General features: G+C 56.4%; 1 protein-coding gene across 1 annotated transcript; it reads right to left on the minus strand.

Moving 5' to 3' along the window:
* Positions 1-15,837: 15,837 nt before the first annotated feature.
* Positions 15,838-18,139, minus strand: TLX3 (T cell leukemia homeobox 3). Its single transcript, XM_054567877.1, has 3 exons — positions 17,578-18,139; positions 16,983-17,226; positions 15,838-16,048 (listed from the first exon to the last, which is right to left on the minus strand). The coding sequence occupies exons 1-3, from the start codon at positions 18,137-18,139 to the stop codon at positions 15,838-15,840; spliced, it is 1,017 nt and encodes a 338-aa protein (XP_054423852.1).
* Between the last annotated feature and the right edge of the window lie 1,180 nt (positions 18,140-19,319).

Here is a 19,319-nt window from a genome sequence, read left to right on the forward strand (position 1 = left end):
GCCTCAGAAGGCTCCTCAGGCTTTGCCCTGTGTGACTCATCACCCCCAACGCAGAATTCCCTGCTCAGGCCCAGTCCCTCAGAGCCTGTGCCGTGACACTCAGGGATTCCCCTCCTCCTTCTGCTGTGACATACTTTCCCTGAGGCAGCAATGCCGCCTGGACTTGTGGACTGAATGTGGGAGGTGTGCGGGGAGGGTGGGGGTACAAGGAAATGGAGAAAGGAAAAAAACGTCAGTTGAAGAGCCACAGTATTATCTTAGCTCTTATACAATGCAATCAATCGTAAGTTAAAAATAGAGAATCAGAGACAAAGACCATGTAATAGAAGTAGAAAGTCAGGTCCAGGGGAAAGAAAAGCATTTAATCTACTGTTCTCATGCCTGACCTATAATTGAGCTTAGAATTTGTCCCTGAGCTTCCTGGCAGCCAAAGGAGAGAGAGGAAAAGAACAAAAGGAGATGCAGTCACTTTACATATTCTTATTTTCAAAACAGAGGAAATACACAAATTCATCAAGAGAAAGAAAGAGGTTGTTTTTGCTCTTGGACTTCAGAAGAATTGTCGCTTGGGCCCTTACAGAAGCAACCCTGGGGAAGAGATGAGGAATTCAATCGAGAAACCTAGAAAATCTAGCAATGAACTGCAGGCCTTCCTGTCGTCCTGGTCACCGCAGACTGGGAGCTTGACCTCAAAGCAGGGTCCTAGGTCATCCGAGGAAGCACCCTCTGGCTTGGTTTGCTCCCCGAGCTGAGTTTCTGGTACACACCAGAGGGGTGGCCTTGCATCTGGAAGACCCAGGATGCTGGCTGCTGGTGGAGCCTATGCGGGGGGGCGGGCAGGGGGACAGGTGCCAGGAGGGAAGGCGCAGGCTGAGGACTTGAGAGATCCAGAGTCTCGCCAGGTTTCTTGGCCAATGTTTCCCAAGTGGCCCCCATGTTACGTGCAACTTGGTAGGTGCAGCCACGAGGAACCCCCCTTTGGAACAGCTCCTCTGTGAAGATGAGACAACGGTCTCCCCCTAACTCAAAGGGCCGATTTCTCAAAGTCAGTCAGCTGACCTCGCCATGAGTCATCCGTCCCTAACGATGCTCTGTCCTCTTCCTGCAGACACCTGGCCATGGCGCCCGCAAGTCCCCAAAAGTCCACTTTAAGCTGGCAGGGTGGGGCAAGCCAATTATCTGTCTTTTCCTTAAAGGATGTTTTGAATGCTGGAATAAGATTTAAATGGTGTTTTTTCTCTGTGTTTTTATTAGAAAAATCTTCCTCAGGGGCCTTTGAGCATTGAGCACATTTTCCATGCAATAGATACACATCTCCAACATGTGAGCAAGGCTGCTTTTACAAAACAAAAACAAAAACAAAAACAAAAACTTGTCAAAGTTTGGATCAGCATCAGCCCTGCTCTGGGAGCTGAGAACTTGGTACCGCCCAGGAACGGCCCCCTCCTCTGGAAGGACCCACTGGCTCCTTCCCTGGCGGCGGTCCTCCTCCATCGCCTGTTGCCTCCCTGGAGTCAGCTGGCGAGGTCAAAGCCAAGGCGCAGTGAAGGAGGCCAGAGGGAGACAGACAGAGAGAACAGCGGGGGCAGGCGGGAAAATGCATCTGTGGTCTCGGGTGTTTCTGCCAGGACCAACATGCTGCTACTTTTTTTTTTTTTTTCTTTGACAAGAGTCTGCTTGGACATGAATGCACCCGGACTGCTCTGTGGCTCTCCTTCCCTGCTCCAGGTCTCTCTCCTCGGCCACGTTCATGAGGCCCTGGGTGCTCCAGCAAGTGAATCTGTGACCGGCCCTCGCCCGCCTCGGGGTAGTGGTCAGCCCCGCTCTTTACGGGGCAGCTAGGAGGTGGTGGGCAGAGGCGAGCCAGGCAGGCACCCTTGTGCCCGCGCTGCGGGGAGCGAAGGAGGCTGAGCCTCAGAGAGGCTCAGGGACCCGGCCCTCATCACAGGGCTCCCGGGCAGGGCGCTGGGGTGTGGACCTGCCGCGTCTCACCCTCGCCCTGTCAGGGTGACTAGAGCACTCAGGGAGATCTGGGTGCTGCCAATCGCCCTCGTCAGCCCCCGGTCTCTGTCGCCCAGGCCCGCCACTCCTGCCCCCACTCCTCAGAGCTGCCTCATGTGGGAGGAGGTTCCTGGGTCCCAGCGCCATCCTCCTGCCCTCTGGTGCCCCCTGCACCCAGCCTGGCACTGTCCTCCTTGCAGTCTCAGAGACCTCCCCGTGGCCACCCGCCAGAGGGACTGCCCTAAGACTCCGCACCCCCGTGCCCCACACCCGCGCACGAGGCCTTTCTGTGACCTCTGAGCTCCTAGACAGGAACGGGGCCCCCCAGGATTAGGCCTCGCCCATGGCCACTCTGCTGTCTCCCTGCCCAGTGCTCACCCCGCTCCCCATTTTGGGGGCAACTTCTCCACTGAGAACACATCCCCCTCCCACCTCTGACCCCAGCCCAGGCCCCGAGGGTGGAGGTCTCTCCTCTGTGTCCCTCTGCGCCCAGTCCCCGCACCTGGCTCTCTGCTGGTGGACATCTGTCTGCCCACCCCTGACGTGCGTCCCCCCAGGGTAGGGAGCCTTTTATTCAAGTGTCCCCGGCAGCAGATGCAGAGCCGCCTGTGGCAGGCGAGGAGGAAGTGCTTGCTGAAGCCAGTGGCCAATGCACTGACTTTGATGTTTATAACAAGGTAACCACACCAAAAGGTCCACCTGACCCTGCTCTCTTGCCAGGTTTTGATCAAGGAAAAAGGTGGCCTCCAGCCTCACCATCACCGAGAAGGTGAAGGACTGAGAAGGTATCCTAAGGGCTGGAAGAAAAGACAAAGGAAATGCAACTTGGTGGCCGGTGCCTTTTCAAACTTCCTGCCTGACATGGCCCTTTTCTGCCTGGCTCACCTATGCGGTGGGGACCTCGAGCCCCGGAGGGGCTTCCCCCAGGCCGGCTCCCAGGCTTCTGTCCCTTTTCTCTCATCACCTCCATTGAAACCGGCTTGTGTCTCCCACCAGCCCCAAGGCCCCGCCCCACACACTGTGCCCCGCAGCCCATACAGGGTGAGTAAACATAGGCTGTACTTAACATGTATCTAAATTCACTCATTACTGGAAAAGCTATCCGTGTTGACGTGTAGGGACATCCATTTTAATTACAGAAAAGGACCTCCTTATTAATTATTTAGAACCCACTGAAAATAATACACTGAAAATAAGAGCAAAAAATTAGCTCCCTCTTCTGCCTCGAACATTTGACACAGAGGCCACCACACACAGACACACCATACACGTCACACATACATACACGCAGAAACGCACACACCAGGCCCATTCATCACTTGGATTTCATTCTCCCAGATTCTAAGAATGCTACCTTTTGAAAAGGAATAAAATAGCAGAAATTAACATTAGCTGGGTTTGCAAAAAACCATTGGAAACAAATAAAAAATCTCACAGGTTGGCATAATGAGTTTGAAAGAATATCTAGTGGAAGTAACTGATACCTTTCCTGAACTCAAATCAGTCTGCAGAGCTGCTCAAAACAAAGTGAAAGATTGAGGTAATTATCCAAATTGGTCAGGGTAAAAATACCTTTGGAAGCGTCCCAGTCATTCAGACAAAAATGTCTCCCTGGACGTGCGTTCATCCTCTAGGGTTGCTCAGCTAAAATGCACCCTTGCACTTGGCACATGCAACAGTGATTTTGGCTTCTAAATGTTTCAGGTTCAACGTCTCCATGCTGGATCCTGAAAATTGTAGGAAATTGCAGTACGTTTTTACATCTTCAAAAAGTTGGGTTTGAGAACTTAGTGAATTCGTACTATTTTCAAGGCGTGGTGCTGGACATTGGAAGAAATAAAAGCAGGCCCTGCTTAATCTAAAGTGTAGTCTTTTGGTGTCTTACAGGTTTTGTTTGTTTGTTTGTTTGTTTTTAGTATTGCTTTTAAAAAAACCCTTAGCGTTCTATGTGTTTTAAAAAAACAAAAAACTTTGAAAGGTATAAACTAGAAAGGTTCTGGCAGCAGGACCATTGGTCGATTTCCTCCTCACTACTTTTCTGCATCTTAAATATTATATAACATTTGATTTAATTCAAAACACACATGTTATAAAAACCTTTTTTTTTTTTTTTTGCAGATGACAATGTGATAAAGTCAAAAGTGAGAACCTCCTCCCATGCCAGCGTTTTGTCCTCAGCAGTAACCTGAACACAAATCTCGTATTTGGTGTCTGTACTTTCAGATGTTTGTCCTGCGTCACCACAAGGTACACCTGTGTATGTTTTTTAATGGTCTATAATATACCTGTTATTTTGCAACTAAATAGTTCCACTTAATATTGCATGGTGGGCATTGTTTCATGTCAATACCTATCCGTTTGCTGCTGACAGTTACCCATTCTTGATAGTTACCATTCATTCCATATTACAAATGGTTTTATTTTATGCGGCAAGTCTCTAAATGACGGGCATCTGGTTATTTCTCATTTTTCCCTTTTACAGCCATTGCTGTAATGATCAGGTACATGCAGCTTTGGACACTTATGCTAGTATTCCTAAAACGGCTTCTTTTAAAAATTAGGCATAACACACAATTAACTGTTTTAATGTGTACGAGTCAGTGGCTTTTAGTGTATTCACAAGGTGGTACAACCACCATCCTCTCCAGTTTCAAAGCCATTTCATCACCCTAGGAAAACACTCCTTACCCATCGAAGTCACCACTCCCAGCACCTCCCTTGCGCTGTCCCTTGTAACCACTCATCTCTGTTCTGTCTCTGTACCCACCTTTTGTGGGTACTTCATGTAAATGGAATCATATGGCATGTGGCTTTTAACGTCTAGCTTCTTCCACTTGGCAGAATGTTTTTGAGGTTCATCCAACTTGTACCCCGTTCCTTTTTCCTGGCTGAATAATATTCCGTCGTACATTATACACAATGTGTCTATTCATTCCTCCACTGAAGAACCAAACTCCTTCTCAGACAGAACAGTCACGAAAAGCGAGGAGTTCCAACGAGCCTCTTTCTGGAAACAGCCCACGGCATTTTGCTGCATATCCGGGGGACTGTCTCTGCTCAAGAACTTTGTTTGTTTGTTTGTTTTTCTCTTTAATCAAGGGTAGGATACGAGTCATCAGCCCCCAAGAGCCTCATGCTATGGAGTTTCTCAAATCGGAGAGAATGTTAGGAAAGTAAGCAGGCTGGTCAGTTTTCACTGCGCATGCCAGGAAAGAATCGACAGCACCAAGGATTCCCGCTGCCCCTAAAACCTGGCCCTTGGGGCTGGAAAAGGGCACTAATAAGAGCCCCTGGAACTTCAGCCAGGGTTGTGCGCGCTGAGTGGCTGGGGGGAGGCAACCCCTTACAGACCAACAAAACATTGTTACTGCTCTCTAGGGTCAGTGTTTGTTCTGAACGTTGCAATGGAAGCTGTAGTCATCAGTGTTTTCCACTTCCTTTTTTTCCTTTGGTCCCGAAAGTCTTTTTAAAAAGGACTACCATGTGTCAGGCATGGAGGATCTGAAGAAGGTAAGAAATGGCCCCTGCCCTTACGAGCTCACGTCACAGCAGGGCAGACGGACGCACCAAGAAAGAACGCTGCCCCCTGGTGCCAGCAGGACAGTGGGGGGGATGGGACTGTGCCTGCCCAGCCAGCTGTCCAGATGCACGCGGGAGCACCTGATTGCTTGTCTGGACGCCCGCTAGCTGACATCACGCGGACAAAAGGTACAGACGAATAACGGGGTTGCTTGCTCCTCATGCGGGTACTGATGCACGGGAGTCAGTGCTGTGCAGTTTCCACGGACCGGGGTTCGAATCCTGCTCTACTCACCAGCAGCACAACCTCAGGCAAGGGCCTCACCCTTCCAAGGGCTTCCCTTCCTGACCCACAGCACAAGGCTGAAGCTAGGTCTCCGCTGTGCCCATTAAAGCACACCGTGTGTAAGCAGGTAGTGCATAATAGATGCTCATAAATATCACGTGTTCTTTCCCCAGTTCCACATCGATCCGTTTTCCCCATAGTTTTTGACCTAACAGCAGCCCAGCCTCTCAAAGTCCTATTCCCAGCTGGGGCTAAAGACCAGCGTGCCCGGGGAATGTGTGGGTTGGGGAGTGGAGGGGCGGCTCAGGCTCGTACTGTGTGCCCCTCCTTCTCTGCAGAAAACCTGGGGTCTCTCAAGTTAGAATTGGTGGTCTACGTCCACATTCCAAGTTCCAAATCCCCCTTCCGTAGTGTGACCTCTCTCCATTCAGCTCCCAGCAAACCTGTCCTGAAGGCGGAGCCTGTCACCTGCAGCCCCAGCTTCCAGCAGCTCCCGAGACCTGCCAGGATCCACAGCCTCGCACAAAGGGCCACCCTCGCCTGACACACTGAGCCCGGAGCTTAAGATCTCTTCTGTTAGAACTTTTTAACGGTGTCATAAATCTTTTATTAACATTTGGTATTATACTAATTAAAACTGTTCTCTGTATGTATTATTAATTTCCCTAGCACTTCTTGCTGGGGTGACGTTTTTAGCCAGCTAAGCAGAATGTAGCACAGTAAATAAGGAGAAACTCATTTCCAGACAATTAGCCTTGCAGAAAAATAAGTTGGTTAATGGAAGGCATGATGATTACAAATTTTACCTAAATAAACAGGGTATCTTAATGGTAACTCTTCAAGCTAAGTAAACAGATTGGGGTGGTAATGTCCTAAGCAATACTTAAATGTAACTGTTTAATAAATTGGTAAATTACTCATTTCATCTTAGAACAAAATGGTAATACTGCAGTAATAACCTAGTATATATTCCGTAAATATGAAGCATTATCACTTTAGCTCTGTAGAAATCACCACAGTGATATGTCAGCATTGATCTAAAACTGCAGCATTTTATCTCAAGTTTATTACCCATTTTTGAGAATCGCTGAGATTTTCAGAGCATAATGGCAATAAAAGAAGAATTTAAAAAGCGCTTTAATGTGCATAAGTTAATCAGAGGTATCCTCTGGGGGAAAAGGAAATTTGGTAAAACATGAATTATAAGCATCATTTAAACTTACTTTGGACACTAGAGATAATAAATGGCACCATAATTTAGAAATAGCTTTTAACATCAATGACGGTAAGTACCACTTTACTGTTCATAAGAATTGCAGAGCGACGGTGCTGAGGCCAATTTTATTAGCCATTTTTTTCTTTATAAAAGCAATCCAGCCCTTTCCACAACTGAGAAGACAGGAACAAGAGTTACGTGCTAATATGCAAAATGCATTTAAGTTTTTTGAAATAGAGAATAATAAATTGTGCCAAAAGATAGAGTCTAGAGACAAATGAATGATCATTTAAAAAGAATAAGGCGCTCTCAGAGTTTACGGATTTGGGAAAACTTGATAAAAAAAAAAAAGCCAACAAATTGTTCATACATTTTCCCATTTGCCAGAGCAGGCGGGTATGCTTTCAAATCCTAGTGATGAAGCTGTAAATCTCAGCGATTGGGAGATGCCGCAACAGAATATATTTTTGTAAATTGTCACCACTGACAAATCATTTTTAAACTATATAAAGTACAGGTTCAACTTTCTCTTCAGGGCGCCCAAGCAAGCTTCTTGCAGAGAGACCTCAGACTCTGACCTTCCCTCACCAGCCGGCCGGACGGGACGGGGCGGGGACACTGGCAGCCGGGCTGGTCGCCAGGCCTCGCTGAGCCACCTACTAAGTGCCCCCCCGTGCTGAGCATTCTGGGGCCCGGGAGGAGGTTGTCTGGCACAGCATGCGACCAAGTTGGCAAAACCTAGCGTATGTGGAAGAAACAAATCCCAGAGGACAGCCCAGGCCCTGCCCTTCAGGATTAAGTAACTCCAGGTTCAAGGTCGTTTGCTTTTCACCTGATGGATTTGAGGACAAACAAAATAATCCATCTTACTTGATCTTTAAGTCTTAGATGTAATTGGGTAACTGGGATGCCCCCTCCCCGCCCCGGCTTTTGAACCTGAACTCTACAGAAGGCCTGAAGTCTTTATCCAGAGCAGCTCCTTCGGGAGGCAGGTGGGGACAGACCCCAATATACTGTACAGCAGGGAGGCAGGCGAGGGAGACCATGGAGGCTGAGAGAGGCTCCCAGCCGGGCTGTCCCCTGCGTCCCCGCCACAGGGGGCGGGCCTGCGGGCCTCCTGCCCACTTCACCACAACCTCTCTGCTTGTGTTCATCTTCCCCCAGACTCTCCATCCCCGTCTGCTCACTGAGTGTCACTGACATGCCTTCCCTAAAAGAGTCCAGGAGAGACCAAGCTCGCCTGCTCCCTCCTGGGAGAAGCCACATTTCGTGGGAGAACTGCGCCCTCCGTAACCGTGTCTACCCCCATTGCCAAAGAGCGGCCCGACTTCGGTGGAAGACCTCAGTTTTCTAAAAACAGATCGCAGCATCTTGGGCTAGAAGACAGAGAAACAACTGTTGTAGTCGGCCCGCTGTGTGACCTTGAGCAAATGCACAGTGAAGTCTATAAAAGTAAAGTTTTAAAAATAAGATTATGGTGAGGGCCGAGCGGGAAAGCACACACGATGCGCTGCACACACGATGCGCTGCATACAGAGCTCAGCACGTGGTTGGCACTTGGCACACACGAGGCGCCTGCCCCGCCTGGAGTCCGAGCATGCGGGTGCCAGCCCTTGCCCTGTGGGGCACGCGTAGGTATCCGACATCCCCAAACCTCCAATTCCTCATCTTCAAAATGGGTGCTACTTCCTAGGGTTTGTTTGAAGGGTTAAATGTGATCATTTGTGTTAAAGGCTTGGTTAGCTGCCTGGCCCACTGTAGATGTTCTGGAAATGCTACTTACTGTTATTATTATTTAATTAACATGTACCAAGCAGCTGCTGCTTGCCAAACAGTACCAACCAAAACAAACGGAAGCCCCAGAAGGCTGCAGAGCACCTGGTTTCTCTTTCTTACAATAATCTGGGTTTTCTACAAGTCAACAACCATTTCTAGAAGCTTCTTTGTGGGGGAGCCTTTGCATAAGACGGAGGAGAGTCAGGGCTCTGAATCCTGACATAACTGGGTTTGAATTCTAGCTCCACCACTTAACATCTGACGGTGAGCAAGTTACTCATCTGCTCTGGGTTTGCTTCCTTCTCTCTGTGAGAACGGGAATGATTTATCTTGTGAAAATTCATCTTCTACTAATAAGAATAGTAAATGCATCATAGTGCTTACCATGCACGGGCTCCCGGTGAAGGGCTCCGTGGGTTATGTGTGTCATTTAATCCTCAACCTCGTGAGGAAGATCTCTCCTAACAGAGTCCAGGGAGGACTTTTGGCTCAGAGAGGCAAAGTGACTTGTTCAAGGCCACACAGCTGGTGGCGGTAGACTGAGATCTTACCCCGGGCCTGGTAAAGATCCATACACATTGTGTGCATTTTGGCGCGGGAGGCAAGCCACATATAAGTACCACCTTCTTCCCCTGAGCTTTAAATCCCCAGGGCCTGGCTGCACCACCGCTCCTCAGCACCCACGTGGCCTCAGAAGAGCCCCTGGTTAGCCTGGGCTTAGGGAGACGGCGGCGGAAGTCCCTTCGGTCCCTCAGACAACACGCGGACCCCACACGTTCCAGCCACCTTCAGGGGCTCAAACGAGAAAGACCCGAGGACAGTAACAACAACAGCAGCCACAGCTATCCTGTTGTAAATGCCGCAAACCTGGTTGTACCTGACTTAGGTTTGATGATTTTCATCTGCCTGCGTTCAAGTCGCAGCCTCAGAGTGGCCTTGGGGCTGCTGTGTCACCCCTCAGTTTCCTCATCTGTAAAACGGGGATTGCAGTAATACGTACCTCTCTCCCAGGGTCGTTGTCCAGGTCACGCGAGATTGTTATGCACATGCTCAAAACACACGGTGGCTCCTGGGTGCCCGGGTCCACCGCGGGAGGGCACAGGGGGCCGAGGCTCTGCGGAGGCTGTGGGGGCTCCAGGGCAGGGGACCAGGCGCAGAGGGGCCCCTCCACAAACCGCTTCATGGCCACCCCCTCCCAGGGCCCCCTTGCGGCATCTTCCCGGGTCGGGTTTCCTCTCACCCTGGCTGCCGGCCGCCTCCTTCCTCCCGCCACTTCCCGGGAACAAAGTGTTCCAGCTGCGGCGGCCCAGACAGCAGATGCGAGTGCGAGCTGTTTAGCATTCTGGATGTTCACCCGAGCCCTTCGGAGCCCAACACCACCTCCTCCAGCCCCAGGGGCTCGGCGGGCCTTGCCCATTAGTCCCCGTGAGGGCAGACCTTCCCGAGAGAGGATCCATCTTCCAGAGCGCTCCTGACCGCCTGCGGGCGGCGCCTGTGTTGAGGGGAGGGAAGGGTGGGCTTTTCCTGGCGGTGGGGATGAAGGACGCAAAGGGTGCGTTGCCTCCCCCGGTTCCAGGCCTCCGAGAGTTGCAGGTGAATCCACTGATCGGAAGGGCTCGAGAGCAAGTACATTTCAGGTAGCCGGCCAGCGCGGGACCTGCGCGGGGTCTGGCATCTTTTAAAGCCAATCTAAGCCTCTCACTCAGGTTGAAGATTTGGATTCTTTAAAATCGAGGGAGCCTGCGTCCGCACACGCCTCTCTAACCACTGTGCGGCTGGTGGAGCTTTTCCGGGCTGCAATCTGCAGATGGGTCACAACCCGGCCCAGGCCCTAGAGCCAGCCCGGCGGGTGGACCCGTGTTTGAGTCCGGAGCTGAGTGAGGGCGCAGAGTGAACCTGGGCGGGTCGCCTGCCTCGTCTGCTCCCCATTTTCCCTATTTGTAAAATGGGAATACAGGACCTTTCTGGGAATCCGATGGGATGGTGGCAGATGTCAAAACCTCTAACCCAATATTTTCTTCAAATATGTTTTTTCTCCCCCCCCCCCCCCCCCCGCCTCTTCACACCAACTGGGAACATATCAAAGGGGTTTAATAACTAACTCATTAACTGGCAGCTGGTCTGACACACAAGAACAACTTTGTCGGGTCATTTCAACTAAAGTGAGAGGCAGATAGGGCTACCGGTCTTGGGCAACACCAGCACACTGACATCTCTAACCGGATCAAGCCAGGCCCAGCTTCCAGAGGACTCCTCCGCGGACCTCCCGCTCTAGCGACGGCAGGAGAACCGATCCAAGCGGGGAACACCGCTCCGTTCCTGTTCTTTCCTTAAAAGGAGCAACACCTCTGATTAAACCCCTACATTATTAGAAGGCATTTTAACTAGATTTCTGATTCATAAATATAGTGTAAATGATTCTATTCTCGCAATAAGTTGATAACCAGCTGTACCATAAGCCAGGACCTGGAAGCCTCCTTCAAGACTCGGTAGTCCTAATTTTACAGACGTGGAAACCAAAGTGCAGAGAGTCAAAGCCACTCGCTCAGGGCCACACAGCAAGCGGGCGACAGAATTCAGCGGCAAACTCCGTGGACCAGCGGCCGGGTGCCAGGAGGGAAGGCGCCCATCACTGTGGCATTTCGGCGGGATTTTGCGAGCATCTGAACCGCAAGAAATTTCCCGACTGGGTTTGGGCGTCGCTGAGAAAAGAAGCTCGGGAATGAGGGGGCCTGGCTGGGCATGCGAGTTTTGCGTTAGAGACCCGCCTGGGGTGCCGAGAAGCCTCCACTGCTCCAGGACGCTGAGGCTGGGATTTTGGCGAAGGTTCCCGGCGACTTTCAGTGCAGTCTGCGAATTAGGCCCGGTTCTTGGCCAGGCCTGTCGGCGGGAAGTGGGGAGGCTACACTCCGAGGCCCTAACCCTGAGCGCCTAGCCGCACCTATGCGGAGCAACGCGCACTGCCTGCTGCAGCCGGGACCCGGCCGGTCGCGGACACTGCGCAGCTGGCGGCCGGATCGGCCTGGCAAGGCCGCGCATCCTCCGGCCTCCGGTCCTCGAGAAGCGCCGCGGGCTCCACCTGCCCGCCAAGGCAGGCGGGCGAGGGTTGCCCGGCCCAGAGGCGCAGCGGGGCCTCCGGGTCTCCCCGCTGAGCGGAGGCGGCCGCGGCTAAGTCTCCCAGCTCCTCCACGGAGACCGGTGCTCAGGCCGGGGAGGCAAGCGGTGCCGGTCCCCTTGGAACTCGGAGCAAGAAGGCCTTTCTGTTCACCTGGATCCATGGGTCAAGGGTCAGGGTGGCTGCAGGCGTCCCTAGGCCGCCCTGCGACGCCCACAAAGCCAACATCCCTTTTCCTCCCGATGTCGGAGCTCAGGGTTTGGAGGCCAGAGCGCGGGTCCTCGCTGCTGCGCTACCCGTGACTAATTTCTCTGCTGCTGTGAACAGTAGTTTTTCCAACTGCAAAGTGCGGAGGGGCGTCCCAGCCTGGGAGAGATGTTCAGTCACTACAAACCACACAAGGTGTGCAAGGCGTGCAAGGCGTGCCAGGTGTGCCAGGCGCTGGTGCTGCTCGGGGAGCTGAGGCAGGGGAGTCATTCCGACGTGCTGGAACTGAGGGCCCGCCCCTCTGTCGGTCTGTCTGTCTGGCTCTGTTCCGACCGGTCCCCGTCACATCCCCGTAATTACAGACATCACCGGCTGCAAAGCCTCCCGGTGGCCTAACTACGCGTCCTGGGCCAGGCAGCGTGGACCCTGTTTGTCGACCCCTGGGGCCCAGGCCTCCCCACCAGAGCGCAGTGCCCCAAAATCTGCGCGTGGGGAGATCTCACACAACCAGCCTTCCGGGCCGAGAGGCGGCCTCTTGCCCCCGTCAGGGGTCTGTAGAATGGGCGCGGCTTTAGAGACTCTCCAGCCGAGGCAAGGGCAGGCTGCAGGGAAGGGCGGCCAGGAGCAGCCTCCACCTCTGGCCCGGAGGTCAGCCGCTTCTCACCTACCGCAGCCGGACATGCCGTCCGCACTCGCACAGTCCGCGGAGCCTCGGCCCCTTTCTCGGGCCCAGGTGGGCCCTAACGTTGGGTGAGGACCTCGAAGGAGGGGCCCATGCGCGCCTCCCAGCCTCCTCCGGGCCTTCTTTCCCGACTAAGCTCGGTCTCCTCGGGAGGCGCCTGCCTGGTCCGGACCTTTCCGCGCCCCGACTCTGCCGCAGAGCCCCCCGCAGGAGGGGCTGGGAGCGGTGTCCTCAAAGCCGCGTCCTGGGGCTCTTACCGCGCAGCCACAGTGAAAAAGGCGACCTCCAGGCTTTGGCTTTTCACATCAGGAGGGAGGGGTAGGCACTGAACACCCTCGCATTGCTCAGCAATCGCTCCCACCCTCTGGGGGCTCCCGCACTGCTCTGGGTGGGCTCCCAGTCGCCACCAGGTCCCACCCGCGTGGGCTCAGCGCCCTAACGAGAAGAGGCTCTTGGCCCATCTGTGGCCGGGCAAGCCCTGGTTGGGGCAGAGCGCTCAGAGAAGAGGAAAGCGGGAGGCACCTGGTGGGGAGACACTGGGCCCCCCCAGGGCCGCGCTGAGACTAGGTCCCCATCCCCAGGCTTGCCCGGCTCCGAGGGGCTTTGCAGTCACATACCCTTTGCACAAAGCGAGGCAGCAGAGAGGAAGAAAAACGCACGCCCCACAAAAGGCCTAAGACTGGAGGGTCGCCCTGGCCAAAACAACAAAAATAATTTAGGAAAACAAAATCCGCTATGCTTATCATTATGGAGAAATAGAATAAAAGTGAGGGAAATTGGAAAGTGACAGCGGTTCCCGAAGAAAGGGCTGTTTGGCCAGCAAAGGCACAGAAAGTCGCTCGGGGTCTTAGCTATTCAAATACCCAGTCAGAGGGCCAACCTTCTGCATCCCGGTGGCGGATGACGACGTTCGCCCGGCTTCTTAGCGGAGAAGACAGGCGCATTTCAGGAAGACACCCACGGAAGAGGCGCGAAGCTCCGAGTCACCCTAGGCCCTCTCTGGAGGCTTTAAGTTCCCGGGAACGCCAGCTTCGGGATCAGTGGGGCTCGGAGGGGGAGGTGAGCGCAGGAACGCAGGGAGCTCCAGCTGTGTGTCTTAGGCTCCCTCCCCTTCCTCGCCGGGCCAGCGCAGGCAGCCCGCGGTCCGCTTGCAGCGAAGGCGCCCCAACAGCGGAGCGCGCAGGGCTGCGTGGCCCCGGGAGGCGGAGAGAGGAGGGGCGGGGCTGCTAAAGGCCCCCGGGGACCGCGCCCTATGGGTTTCGTCTCAGGGAGGTACTGGGAGCCTGGCCTGGAAAACTCTGAGGAGGGGGACAGAGACGGAGACAGGGGCAAAGAGATTCTTAGAGACGACAAAGAGGAAACAAAAAGGACAGAAAAAGAGAAAGGAGAGAAAGAAACCTAGAGAGAGAGGGAGTCAGAATCAGAAACGGAGGGAGAACGGGAGAGGACGAGGGGAAATGACAAAGTCAGAGAAACTAAAAGCACCAGAGAAGAAACTACTATATGGAGAAATATAAAACTGTAAAGAAAAGCCAAAAGATATATCAAAAGATACAGAGACCAAGAGCTACATAGAGGAGGAACTAGAGAACGGAGTAGAGAAAGAAACGGAGAGGCCAGAAGCAAGCAAAGTTTTTAAAAGACCGAACGAGAGAATGATGAAAGGAAAAAGCAGGAGGAAACGTTCACAGGCGCTTCTAGTATTTGTCTTTGTTGGAAGGGGCCTCCCGCTGCCAAAACCATGATCCCCAAACTTCCTTCCTTTGGGTCCAGGTAAAGCTGGGCGGACTGGGCCCCACCGCTTTCACACCTGGACTCAGGGTTCGGGCCTTCGCGGCGCCGCCCGGCTCCAGTCCGCAGAGGCCGCAGTGACGTCACAGGACGTCACGCTCTACCTGTGGTCCCACGCAGCCTAAAAGAGCGCCCGGGTGTTGTGGGTTGTGTGCCGTGGTGGTCCCCAAACGCCGAGCGTCTGGAGGTCCAGCGTGCGCACCCTCAACCCCTACGCACAGCCCTTCTGCAATGCGCCCGGGTCCCCTACAGCCAGTCGGTGGGTCCCGCCCAGGGCCTCTTTGAGGCCGCACTGGAAAAAGAGCGGACAGTGGGCTGTGGGCTGGGAGATGGGGTGGGGAGGCCCCGAGTGCCCAGACGGTCGAGGTCACAGGGCCTACCGCCCTCCAGGTGGGTTTGACCTGGGACGGCCCGTCACTCCCCAACGCTGGCGCCGGTCTACCACCTCCGGGCCCCGAGGGCCTTCCCACGCGCACCCGATCCCGCGCGTCCCCGGACTGCGGGCGGCCGGCCGGCACACACTGACCTGCACCGCGGATCCTCCGCGGGGCCCGGGCCGGGGTTCGAGCTGAGGCGAATGCGGACGAACCTTGAAGAAGGAGACGCGCCCCGCACACCGCGGCTAGGCCTCGGCCGCCGTAGGCGTGGGGCGCAGGCCGGGGGTCACCGAGCATTATTGGAACGAAAACAAAATAAAAGCGGCGTTAAGTGAAATAGCTAACTTTTTTTATTAAATAAAACGACTTAAATAAAAGGAACGGAAAGGAGAGGAGTGGACCCTGCCTAAGCGCAGTCTTGCCCCAAGCCCCTGGCTCTTCCCCCACCACCTGGTCGGCCGCCCCTCCTCCGGAGGCCCCCGCGGGGGAAGCAGGTGGCCGGTTTGGAAAAAAAAAAAAAGCCGAAACTTTTATTATTTACATGTTTGGGCAAAAGTACAAAGTATAATACAGGCGCCCGGCCCGGGGATGCGGGCGCGGGGCGGAGAAACGTAAGGCGCTTTCTTTGTCAGGCCTTGGCCTGGGGCGGGACTGGGCGCGGGGCGGGGGCTCGGATTGTGCAGCCGCGCGGAGCCCGGGCCCAGCCCCCATCCTCGGCCGGCGGGGCTGCGGCCGCGCCCCGGGGCCTCCTCGAGCTTGGCGGCCCCTTCCCCTCTCGGCCTCGGTTCCCCCCCCAGCCCGGCTGGGGGCCCGAGGCGCCCCACCGCGCGGAGGCGGCGATCCTTGGCGACCGTGCGGGTTGGTGGCTCACACCAGAGAGGTGACGGCGGGGACTTTGGAGCTATCCTCCTCCCAGGGCTGCAGATTCTGCAGAGCAAAGAGCGACGAGTTGTGCAGACAGAGCGGGTCCGGCTGGATGGAGTCGTTGAGGCTCTTTTGGAAGGCGTCGTGTTGCAGCTGCAGCATGAGCCGGCTCGCCTGCTGCCGCTCCGCCTCCCGCTCCTCCGCCGTCTGCCGCCTGCACCGGGGGGAGGGAGAGGGACAGCACCGTCATGCACCCGGCACCGCGGGGCCGCGGCGGGGCTCCCGCCCTCCCGGGAGCCGAGGCCAACGGGGCGCCTCGAGGCGCAGAGCCCGTCTGCTTCCCCGCGCGCGCCGGGAGCCGGAGGCCGGCGGGCGCTTCCCGGGAGTGGGTTGGGTCGCTCGTTTTTGTTGTGCTCCGGGAGGTCGCCGGGAGGGGACCCCGCCCGCTGCCCACCTGCACGCCCGGGTATTGTGGCTTTGCCAACAACAAAGATTGTTTCTTTTGTGGGACAAGGGCAGGGCGTACGTGTGACCGACTTGGCCCTGCGGGCAGCCGGGGCCTGGGACTCTGAGGGTGGGCAGGCTGGCTCGGCACGGCCCGCGCGCTGTTCCCAGGCGGGGTCAGCCTTGCGCAGTTCTCCCAGGCCCTGGCTCGGACCCCTCTTTCAAGACCGCTTCGCCGTTCACGGGTTGGATGGAAACAGGGATCGGATAATCACGGGGCTGGAGTCGGGATGGGGAGCTAGAGGGGGGACCTGCAGCGCGCGCGGATTGTTGGAAATCCGCGCGGACCAGCGGAGGGAGAAGGGGAGTGTGAAAGGGGTGGGGGTGCCGAGGAGGCAGGTGAGAGGAAGCCGAGCGAGCGGAGGAGACGGAATAAAACACACAGAGTTGGAGAAGCGCGGGGAGGGCGACACAGGGATGGCCACGGAGGAGAAGTTGAGGCGCGAGGGAGTGAGGAGAGAGACACTAGCCGGCGGGAAGGAGCGGAGAAGGACGAAAATCTGGGAAGGCGGGGCGGGGGTGGGGAGCTAGGCGCGGCCCTGGCACGGCGGGGTTGGGGGAGCGCCGGAGAGGCAGAGAGCGAGCCTGCGGCGCGGGGCGGGTGAAGGGCAGGTGCAAGGTGGGCCGGGCCGGGCCTCTCTCACCGCCACTTGGTCCTCCGGTTTTGGAACCAGGTCTTGACCTGCGCGTCCGTCATTTTGAGGGACTTGGCGAGCGCCGCCCTCTCGGCCGAGGCCAGGTACTTCTGGCGGTGGAAGCGCTTTTCCAGCTCACAGATCTGCACCCGAGAAAAGGACGTGCGCGGCTTCTTACGCTTGGGCGGCGTCCTGTTCTGGTAGGGGTGGCCGATGCGCCGGGTCACCGTGAAGGGCGTGAGCGCTGCCGCCGCTGCGGAGACACACGAGGCCCCCTAAGGCCCAGCCCGGCTCCGCTGCCTTTCAGGCCCCACGCGGACCCCGTGCCGCCCAGTGGGGCGCAGAATGCTCTGCTATTTCGTTGGTCCCGCGCGTCCCCAGCGGCACCAAGCCGCTTGGGAGATGCCCCCCTGTTCCCTGGGCACAGGCTGATTTCCCCGAACTCCCTGATTCTCCTCCCCCTGCGGTTGCCCGGGCCCTGGGCGCCGAGGCCTCCGCCGCGTTTGGGCCTCCGGAATCGTTTCGCGGAGTGGAGCTCACAGGGCGCGGTGCCTCTGGCCCCGGGAGGGTCGTGGACCGGCGCCTGTTCGCCCGTCCTGCTCACCTGTGAAGCGGTCTTTCACGAAGCGGCGGCTGCTCTCCATCCAGGGAAAATTGAGGCCGCCCAGGCTGGAGACCGCGGGCACGGAGGGCATGGCGGGCAGCGCGCTAGGCAGAGGCGGCGGCACGGCTCCGGGCAGCGGCCTGTGCGCTGGCACCCGGATCACGCCGGCGGGCGCCAGGCTCAGGTTGACACTGTAAGATCCCGCGTCCTCGAAGGGCGCGCCGAGGCCAGCAAAGGAGGCGGGTAGAGACGGGTATGTGGCGCCCGGACGGCCCCCCGGGGGCCCTCCCAGGTAGCTGGCGCCGTCGGGGCCCCTCGGGGCTGGTGCGCTGTCCTGGTCCGGGCTGTTGAGGATCTGGTCGATGCCGAAACTGATGGGCTCATGCGGGTGCGGGGTCTGCGCGCTGGCGGGCGCCTCCATCCTGGGCGGGCGGAAGGGCTGGGCTGGGCTGGGCGGGGAGGCGGCTGGGTCCCCGTTACGGCGCGGCCATGGAGCGCCCGGCGCCTCTCGTCGCACTGAAACTTTGCCAAGAGTGCGCGGGCCCGACAGGCTCTGTGTCATCTTTCTTGAACCGAACCTGGAGTTTCCGCTGCTAATTCCTCTCCCGCCGCAGCCATTGGCTGCGATCAACAAGCCTCTCTCCTCCCATTGGTTCCCGGCTTTCAATAAAGGCCTAATTCATGGAAATAGGAGCTTAGGGACTGTTCCAAGGTGACATCATTTTAACAAACGAACAATAGGTCAAATTTATTAGCTGGGATAATGGGCGGCGGATATTAGCGCCCGAACCGCAGCCTCCCAAACACGAAATCTAACGAAGCTGCAATTAGCAGACGCTCCCCGCTCCTCCGGTCGGGGCAGCTTCCCCGCCGCAGCGCAGGGCCGGTCAGGGCGCTCTGCGGGTGAAATTGTCCTTTGCTGAGGGGGTTGTCGTTTTCTTCCAAATTTTTTTCGTCTGAACAAAAACCAAACCCTATGAATCCTCTCAGTTACAATGGAATTGCAACCCGGACCGACCCTGCAGATCCGCGGAAGCATCTCGGACACTCCAGCGCCGCGGGAGCAACGAAAGGGGCGCACCCCAGGGCGCAAGCTCCGCGCTCCTGGCGCGCGGGGTGACGCGAGTACCGCAGCGTGCTCCGCGCTGCCGAGGACACCGACCCGCGTGGGCAGAATTCGCCCCCGCCTGGCTTTCGGCCTCGGCGTCGCGACCACTTTGGAGACACTCCCTGGCTCCCGCTAGGCGGACGAAGAGTGACTCACAGGTGCCCACGCCTGCCCTGCCCGGCTGGGCTAGGGACCCTGGGTCGCCTGGTAGGGAGAGGGGATCCGGCCCCTCGAAGTTCGTTGCAAGATGGACGGGACTGTTGGTCGCGCGTGGGGACCCGCCCGTGGCGCAGCAGGTGTGGGGACCTAGCATTCCCAAGGGGCAAGGGCGGGGGTAGCTCATGTTTAGAGCAAATAGCGGGGTTTCTTTGGGTAACGAGAGCAGCAAGCTCCTCCCGCTCTAGGGCAGCCTGGGCGCCGGAACCACTCCTCGCTTTGCTGGCTCCCTCGGGCTTCCCAAGCAGGCCGAGGGCACGGTGGGCCGGGCCCCATGCCGGGCGGTCGCCCCCGCCCCACCCCCGCGCGAGCTTCAGCTGTCCCCTCTGGAGGAGAAACAGACCCGTTTTCTACCCGCTAGTTCTTAAATTGTTGGGTGCAAACTGACTGCTACACTCCTGGCCAGGCCTCTCCCTCG

The sequence above is a fragment of the Pteronotus mesoamericanus genome, unplaced genomic scaffold (genome assembly GCF_021234165.1).
Source record: "Pteronotus mesoamericanus isolate MK-2021 breed Mesoamerican mustached bat unplaced genomic scaffold, CSHL_Meso_final contig_2, whole genome shotgun sequence".
In the NCBI taxonomy this organism is placed as follows: Eukaryota; Metazoa; Chordata; class Mammalia; order Chiroptera; family Mormoopidae; genus Pteronotus; species Pteronotus mesoamericanus.

What these genes read in the sequence shown, in the direction of transcription:
- TLX3 (XM_054567877.1), bottom strand. Translation starts at nt 18,139, where the DNA reads ATGACACAGAGCCTGTCGGGCCCGCGCACTCTTGGCAAAGTTTCAGTG. An exon ending in CGTGAAAGACCGCTTCACAG is followed by an intron (nt 17,227 to 17,577) that starts GTGAGCAGGACG and finishes GTGTCTCCGCAG; the next exon opens with CGGCGGCAGCGCTCACGCCC. An exon ending in AACCGGAGGACCAAGTGGCG is followed by an intron (nt 16,049 to 16,982) that starts GTGAGAGAGGCC and finishes CCCCCGGTGCAG; the next exon opens with GCGGCAGACGGCGGAGGAGC.